Here is a 9,148-nt window from a genome sequence, read left to right on the forward strand (position 1 = left end):
TCGTTGCGAAGTGACCACTCTCTTTTTTCATTTTCCGCCCTCGTCTTCGTTCACATTTTCACTCACAATGTCTGACGCTCCAGCTGCTGCCCCAGCCAAGGCTACCCCCAAGAAGAAGGCTCCCGCCAAGCCTAAAGCCCCCGCCGCTCACCCTCAGTACAAGGTGATGGTCGCTGCCGCCATCTCTGCACTGAAGGAGCGCGGTGGCTCTTCCCGCCAGGCCATTCTCAAGTACATCATGGCCAACTACAAGGTCGGTGATAACCCCACTGCCATCAACGCTCGTCTCAAGACTGCCCTCAAGGCCGGCGTCAAGGCTGGAACCCTGAAGCAAGCTAAGGGAACTGGCGCTGCCGGCTCTTTCCGCCTGGGAGAGAAGAAAGTGGAGAAAAAACCCGCCAAGAAAGTTGCCAAGAAACCCAAGTCCCCCAAGAAGGCGGCCAAGCCCAAGAAAGCCGCTGCCAAGAAGCCAAAATCTCCCAAGAAGGCCGCCGCCAAGAAACCTGCTGCCAAAAAAGCCGCTGCCAAACCCAAGAAGGCCAAGAGCCCAGCCAAGAAAGCCGCCAAGCCCAAGGCTGCTGCCAAAAAGCCAGCGGCAAAGAAGGCTGCTGCCAAGCCCAAGAAGGCTGCTGCCAAGAAGTAAGCAGCTGGTTTTCCCACATCCAGCAACCTCACAATACGGTCCTTTTCAGGACCACCCCCATTCGTCCAGATGGGTTGAATCTTCGATCCGAGTTGAAACCATTTCTTGATCATCTTAATGCTGCTCTATACTAGTACTAGTACGCGATCTACCTTTCTTTATCTGCCCTGAAACCTTTCCTAGTCTTTTCCATTTCCTGATCTTACGTTAATTATACTTCACAGTTTACTACATGGCCAGTGACCGACTTCCATAGCCATGGCTGCCCGTGAGGGCAAATTAAAAAAAAAATAGTCGACTGAAACCACGTTTAATGCGTCCAGCGCGCTCATGTCATGATGTGGTACACATCACATCATGTATACAGTATAGATCTTGCTCTATGCCAGTTTTGCGAGCACCGTAAAAAACTTGCGCCCCCCCCCCCAAAAAAAAAAAAGTTTCTCGGGAAAGAAAAGAGACCGAGCCGAGAGTCGATGGAACCCCCGACAGTCGGTTGACGAAAGAGGAACCGTTCACAATTTCAATTAGATCTAGATCTAGTCGCTTTTGCACAAGTGGGCTGTCCCGACAAATGCTGTTTTGTGAAAGTCAAAGGCGAAGTTATTGCCTCTTGTTCAGGTTCTTTAAAAGACAAGGAGTTTTCTCTCTACAGACTCTACTATAACTATAACAAAACAAATACAGTGGAACAAACTTATCTGCTTTTAGTTTTTAAAGAGGTACATGTAGTGCAATACTCACCCACTTTTGGTGTAAATTAGAACAGTATTTTTGGACACCCCCCGAAATCTGGGTTAGCCCGCTTGTCCTAAAAAAAAAAAGCAATCAAATGTAACAGCAGAGAGGGATCAGCGAAAGGGGGGGGGGGGGGGGGGGTTCCTTACAAAGTTGACCTCAAGCTGTAAAAGTTTGGAGGGTGGGGGAAAGTGAAGATGTATTTTAGTACATGATGTGTAAAATAAGACCGCATTTCCTTAGCCTTGTTGAATAATGTAATTTGACAGTTCAGGTACATTATAATGTATGTCTTTAATAAAATTAAGTTTTTATTTTTCTTATAAAAAACAAAGATCACTGTAGATGAAAAGACGGGGGGGGGGGGGGGGGGGGATTTTCGCTGACGTCATTTGTGATCGCTCTCTTACGTCTCTTACTAGTCTTACGTGTACCCAATATATTTTTTAAATTTACCTAATTTATTTCTCTCCTACTCCCAGTTCCACACAATAGACCTTGCTTGGTGCATTTTTAACAATCTTTATGCCAAATTGGAAGCTTCTACTTTTCTAGTTCTAGTAAGATTTTTACGTGCTTTATTTCAGTTCAACACTTTTTCAAACACTTTAGATTAAAACGTCATTTTCATTTAGGCATTGGGACCCAAAAGAACAGGAAATAATAATTTTTTTCCGTACAAAAGAAATTTTAAAAGAATATTTTATCGAAATGGGATCGCTTACTCAGGTCTTCCCTTAAGTTTTTTCCTGGCAACTTCACTTTAATTAAATTTTTTTTTTTTAAAACGTTCTCTTTTTTAAAAAAAGTTTAGTTTTTTTTTTTTTTAATGGCTGAAACCTTAAACCAAAACGAAAAAAAAAGCTTTTCATCTAAATAGTCATTACATCGACATGCGACAAATGAGAAATACCGGTAGGCCGAAACTCGCAGTGTAAAGATTAAGAGGTGGACGATAATACATCATAATACATTATAGTGTAAAGCGCATAGAGCACGCTTTCGAGTGGGGATGCGCTATACAAAAATGCTGGGTTTTTTCGTTCTAAAAGTAAAAGTACATGTAGTAGTAGTAAATGAATCGGCAATCATTTGCTGGTCAGCCATTGGCTTTGACTTTGATTGCCTTTGGGGAGTGACCAAAAAGAAGAAGAAAAGAAAAACAAACAAAAAACCAACAGAAAATTGTTTACACACACACACATATATATATAATGGATTGAACACACTTTACACACTCTGGTAAAAACTGTACAAGTACCTCATCATGTTTTGTCACAACGTGGTTAGCTCTACGTCATTAAAGAAACTAGGTTGTCTTGGATATTTTACAGATTAATAATAGCTCATCTTGGCTATCATTTACTAGTCATTTATGGTTTTCATTGACCTTTGGAAGAGAATGAAGAGAAGAAATTAGATCTATGTTCATCCAGTTGAATGTATTGTTACAACTAACTACATGTAGCTATCTATCACTATCAGGAAATCGATAAATTGTCCCTCAGGACAAGTGACGACAAAAGTACACGAAGCGTGCTGACAAAATGAGTTACTTCTCAGATTCGAGGCCGATGGAAAAGTAGAGATACATCACGCATAGGTGACGTTTTTACAATTTATAAGTTGTAGGAAACAATAAAAGGCATGTTATACTAAAAGAATCTATGGCATAAATAGAAGCTCTGCAAATTTGACCCTAATGTCGATTTTTGGCCAATATCTCTCATAGCATCTGCGTTTGTCGCGGCCGCGATTTTGTCAATTTTTGGTCCGCGAATCGCGGCCGCTATTTTTTGCATTGAAAAAAACCCCCCACACGGCCGGGAAATAAAAAATCGAAACAAAACGGGGTTAAAAAAAACGGAAAAAAAGAGAAGAAACTGAACTTCTTTACTTACGAGAAGTCTGTTATAAAGACACGATTCTAAAACCCCGCTTTTTTCTCTTCTTTACCTTTGTAAATAAAATACTGCTATAGCGCAGTCAGACAAACATGCGAGTCGTTTATAGCGGAATATAACTGCTGCTGTGCACAGTGCATGGGCCAATTATACATAAAGTAAAACCTCGCCAGTTGAGAAAGTTGTTGGTGATCTAGCGAAACAAAGAATGGGAGAGCCCATGTGTGCCAACAATGAAGGCCAGAGCGGCTGAGTGGGTAGGATGTGGCATGCGCAAACAAGACGAAAGCATCGCGTGATAGGCCAGCGTAAGCCTAGTTTAGATTATCAAGGCCTACCATGCCTCTCACTTTTCCGATGCGGGGATGGAGAGGTCACAGTGCTGTGACTACTGTGAGTGATGGATTGAGCGAATGTATGACGTGCGCAAGCAGACAGAGGGCACCACAGGGTGGGGTGGGGCGGGGGAAAACCACAAATTCTGTGGGGAAAACACAGTGGGCGAGTTAGCCCAGAGCCGAGGATACCGGAACTAAAGATTTATTTTGGTAGCCTCGCCCAGAGCCCTTTCTTTCTGATCGCCAACGCCGAGCTGTCAGTTCACATCGCTAGATTTAGCGCTCATGTTGAAACAAAATCATCATCAGGGGAGATAGCAAAAGGAAATAAACAGAACACCAAACTCATAGATTAGGCCTACTTTACAGTTTCCCTTGAATTTATTACTAGATCCCTTATAGCGAGAATCCTGCTATAACGGACATTTTGCTCCGGTCCCCTCCCTCTCGTTATAACAGGATTCCACTGTATTAGCCTGTGACTGAATCTATTAACAACATAATTTCCAAAGGTTGGGGGTTAACAAAAATCGTGAATATTTTATATAATATAGAAATTTGGCCCTTGTTGCTAGATCAAAATTTAAATGTTCTTCTTCTAATTCTGGGTCCCCATGGTTTTATGCACCCCGCATAATTTAAATAGGATCGTTTTTTGCATAATTTCTGAATATTTTCCTTTATCATTCTTTGCTAAAATTAACACAATCGCATAATTTCACATTTTTGGGCTCAGTTTGCATAATTTCATAATTATTTTTTGTGTGTGCATAAAACCATGGGGACAGATCTATGGATTGAATCAGTTGTACCTCTACATGACCTATTTAAGAGTAAGTAATGTATAGAGGTCTAGAAGAAGTTTATTTTGTCGCAGTCATACACATGAATGTAGATCGGTAGGAGGGGAGAAGCTGGTTGGTGGTAAATTTGGATTTTCCAGTCAGTGGGTCAACGGTACATTTCTCAATTTCAGTGTCAAAGTCCATTGCCCGTTCACTATTTGTTTTTTTAGTAAAGTTTTACGGCGCTCGCATACAATACATAAAAGTCATATGAGCGCCAAGGGGTGGATGTCAACAGAGAAGTCCAAACGGGGAATCAGGCTTACTCTGCGCATATCATGATCTCTCTAGCCTCAACAGCACAGGTCTGCTTCGAATATCAAGGCACCTCGGAAAAAGCAGTTCACAAATGAGTGACGAACATACAGAAGAAGTAGAAAAAAATGACGATAGTAAGGATGAGGAAAGAAAACCATCCACTGTCCTCCCTTCAGCATTTCTACAGGGCATGGGTAGTGGCAGTAGTCGATACTCACTGTCCAATTATCGAGTACTCTATCGAGTACTCTATCGAGTACTCTATCGAGTTCTCTATCGACTACGGTATCGGTAATACAGCAACAAAGGTCAATTTTACCAGACAGTTCACTTTTCTCTAATTTTGAGCAACTTAAAACACACACACACACACACACACACACACACACACACACACACACACACACATATTCACTTAGAAACAATTGCCAGTGGTGCCATTTGAGAATTTGAAGAGGTTCGAACCCTACCACTAGGGCCTACATGTACATAATATGTACCAAGCCAAGAGAAAAGAAATTGAAGGGCAAATCCCTTGACTTTTATGCGAGAAGGTTCGGTTTGACTAGCACTAACAGTAGAGCACACACACACACACACACACACACACACACACACACACATACACACACACAAACAAACAAACAAACTTCTTAAAATACAAAAATGACATAAATGTACTATTATATTACATTAAATGAAATAGACACAATGCACATTATTTCAGTTCAAGAAACTGTTTTTAATCTCTACTAAACTAAATGGTAACAAGCAAAATACATCAGAGTCAGAAGAAATCAACAATACACAATCAGTCATTACTGATTCGTTTGCTTCAAATATAAAAATTGAAAATACTGTATACCTAATACCTGCATGCACAATTGGTCGCTTTTAAGGACAAGCGGGCTAACCCAGATTTCGGGGGGTTCCAGAAATTTTGACGTACACAAAAAGTTGGTATTGCCCTACCTATAGGAGAAGTTTAGTTTCATTGGTGTGTATATATCTGTTTGGTTATAAGAGAAAACTCTGCTTGTCTTTTACAGAAACTGAACAAGGGGCAAAAACTTTACCTTTGTTGATTTTCTCAAAAAAACATTTTTCGGGATAGCCACATTGTGCTTAAAAGAGACCAATTCTCAATTGAAAAGCTTTTGTGACTGATATAATAATAAATAAAAAATATATTTATATACAGTGGAAACCATATATAACAGGCCCGGTAATAACAGGGATCCGGTAATAACAGGGGTTTTTAAATCCCCGTTTTTTCCTACTCTTTGCCTCTATTACAAGTTATCGGCAAGAACAGGGCCTCATCGGAGCCAAATCGGTCATAGCAGGGACAAAAGCTTGTTAACAATGAGTTAAAAAAAAAAGAAAAAAAAAGAGAGAGAGAGAGAGAGAGAGAGAGAGAGAGAGAGAGAGAGAGAGAGAGAGAGAGAGAGAGAGAGAGAGAGAGTAAAACAGTGATGGAGCAAGCCGAGAGAGAGAGAGAGAGAGAGTAAAACATGCCCTAAGCCTAGCTACACGCAAGCGGGTTAATGTGTCATGCTGCAGACTTCAAACAAGCTAAGACTAGCTACACGCAAGCGTAATGTGTCATGCGCAGGCCATGGGAAACTACCAATGAATAAATACAGCTGGATTAGTTCACAAATGCTTACTTCCCTTGCCTTTCTGATTTAACAGGGATCTGATATAACATGACTTTTTCTCTGGTCCCAACATTCCTGTTATACATATCAGGTTTCCCCTGTAGCCTATATATATGATACAAATTAGAGATAGATATATAATACATTTTATAAAGCAGAAAAATGAACAAGAATCAACAGAATACCTTCCCTTGGATTGTCTGTTGACTTATAATATGTATTATAATCCACTTCCTTCTTCGTCTCCACTTTCGTTGAAGATGGTAGTCCAAATATTTTTAAAATGTTAGTTGAAAAACTTGGTTCGTGAGATTTTTCGGTAAGTTATTCAAGTGGAGATGTTAAAAAAGTGGGCTTCCCACCCTGCCACTGCCAGTAAAGACCAACCCAAGCTGAGAGGGACACAACATCCCAGCGGATGATTCTCCCCTCAAGAATAGAACTTGGGTCTCTTTCATGCAACAAGAAAACGCCCCACAGCTACACAACAGATCTGTCCCCGTCGTTTTATGCTAGAAAAATTCTGAAATTATGCAAACTGAGCCCAAAAATGTGAAATTATGCGATTCTGTTAATTTTAACAAAGAATGATAAAGCAAAATAATCAGAAATTATGCAAAAAATGATCAAATTTTGCTAAATTAAGCGGGGCGCATAAAACCACGGGGACAAACAGTCTTGCCACCCCATGACGAGACAATGTAATGAAGCAATGACACTCCAAAATCAAGCTTTTGTAATAGTCACAGAATGGAAAGTTTGCACCAACACAAAACTACATCAGCCCATCCAGCTTCCCACCCTCTCGCCTGCACACAGATGTTTGTTTGTTTGAGTAAAGAGTGGCACATTGACACAATAATGGTCATTTAGCCAGAGCTGGGAAAAGGACTGGCAGAAAAAAAAAACCCAGGGAAAGTACAGAAAAATAAAGGACCTACCAGTGGCACCCTCCAACCACCCGCCGCACACATTTAAAGGTAGGGCCTATACTATTCTTATTATAGTTAGAATTAAACTAGATGAAAGTGTTTTTACATCCCTTTAAAGAATAGATCAAGTAGGAAGCCCAATAGCACTTAGAGTAGAGGGATACAGCATCCCAGCAGAAAGACCATGATAATCGATAAAAATTCTCCCCACCGGTAATGGAACTCGCGTCTCCAGAGTGTGACGGTGAAACAACTAGCGGCTACACCAGTGAAAGCTACAATGACACAGAAAAAAGTGTGTAATACATGTATCTACCCAATCTACTTTGGCCTTTTCTGGGTCATGTAGCTCTGCAATTAACCATGTTGGATGTAAATTGCTTCATGATTTGATTTGATTTTTTTATATTATGTCTAAAAAAAAATTAATTTCATTTTCTTATTTTTAAAACTTTTTCTTTGCTTCCTAGTACATTTGTTATAGGATTCTGTCAATGATTAAACTACTGTTGCTAAAGCTGAGCATGCCTCTCCCAATGCCTGCTAAAAAGAACTTTTTTTTACTGTACAGTAGGCCTACATTATAAAAATAAAAACATAATGAGAGATCAGATGCGAGGATATATTATAATCCTGCGATAACCCAAATCCTATTATTAGCATGACTGTTATAATAAGTGCGGCCCACTCTAGTAGGCCCCAACAAATTCCATTGGCAGTGTGCACTGGGTACTAGGTGCAGAGTGTCGGACCATGAGGTATAAAAAGACTTCTCAGGCACTTGAAAACGTTAGACTTAGACCTCAAAAGAAAACAGTTAAAAAGAAAAAAAACTGAGTCAAAAATTCAAATCTGTGAAATGTTAATCAGCTGTGAATCCAACTCACTAAAATTCAGGTAGTAGCAAAATTTTGACTAAATCAATGTCCGGCTAATTGGGGCTCACTCGTAACTTCGTAATAACAGCAGGCATAATTATAAATCTCAGAGTCCAATTTCGTATAATGTAGTAAAAATGTTCTTTCTACACCAGGCATTCAAACAGATGGACTAGAACAGTAGTTCTGTTATAATGAATATAAATATTGATAAATCCTCGAGCAAATGCACTGGAAAGCATGGAAAATCAAATGAAGAAAAATAACATCCAGCATAACATGACAAATTGCACCAACATAACCCACAGAGGACCAAATCTGATCATGTTAATATAAAAAAAAGATATCTTATAATATGTTATTTTTATGATGTGTCATACCATGAGTGCTGCCGGGAAGGGAGGGGGAAAAGCTGGATGCATTTTAATAGGGTTGATGCAAATTTCCAGTCAGTGACTTAGCAAGAATAAGTTGGTGTGGGGCCACATCATGGGGGGGGGGGGCGAGACTTGTACCGGTACCGGGAATGGAAGATTGAATCAAAAGTAGTACGGGACGCTAGATATAATGCCACAGATCTTAAATACGTCTTCATTTTCTCAACAGTGAGAACTATATGGGATTTGATTACGAGAAGTTGTACAGCGCACAGAGCCTGCTGTAGAACATGGTAGCAATTAGCGCTAGATGAACATAATATTTATATATGTAAAGAAAACAGAATGCATGGTAATATCCAAAAAGCAGCAAATCCTAGTTGTAATCTCATTAGCACAGGTGAAGAGATCAAACAAGTCGAACAGTTTAAATATCTAGGTATGATAACATCTGATGCCAAATGCTCCACAGAAATAAAATGGAGAATTACAATGGCTAAGGCTAGTTTCAATAAAATGAGCCCAATCCTGAAAAATAGAAACATGTCAATGACTACCAAAATGAAAGTTCTGA

At 40.0% G+C, this 9,148-nt stretch overlaps 1 protein-coding gene across 1 annotated transcript; it reads left to right on the top strand.

The window, feature by feature from the left end:
* On the top strand, positions 1–715 carry LOC101848676 (histone H1-delta-like). Its single transcript, XM_013085906.2, has one exon. It carries the CDS (start codon positions 68–70, stop codon positions 641–643), a length of 576 nt encoding a protein of 191 aa, XP_012941360.1. The 5' UTR covers positions 1–67; the 3' UTR covers positions 644–715.
* Positions 716–9,148: the final 8,433 nt, after the last annotated feature.

The sequence above is a fragment of the Aplysia californica genome, unplaced genomic scaffold (assembly GCF_000002075.1).
Source record: "Aplysia californica isolate F4 #8 unplaced genomic scaffold, AplCal3.0 scaffold00417, whole genome shotgun sequence".
Lineage (NCBI taxonomy): Eukaryota > Metazoa > Mollusca > Gastropoda > Aplysiida > Aplysiidae > Aplysia > Aplysia californica.

Coding starts and splice junctions, on each gene's coding strand:
- LOC101848676 (XM_013085906.2), top strand. CDS start 68: ATGTCTGACGCTCCAGCTGCTGCCCCAGCCAAGGCTACCCCCAAGAAG.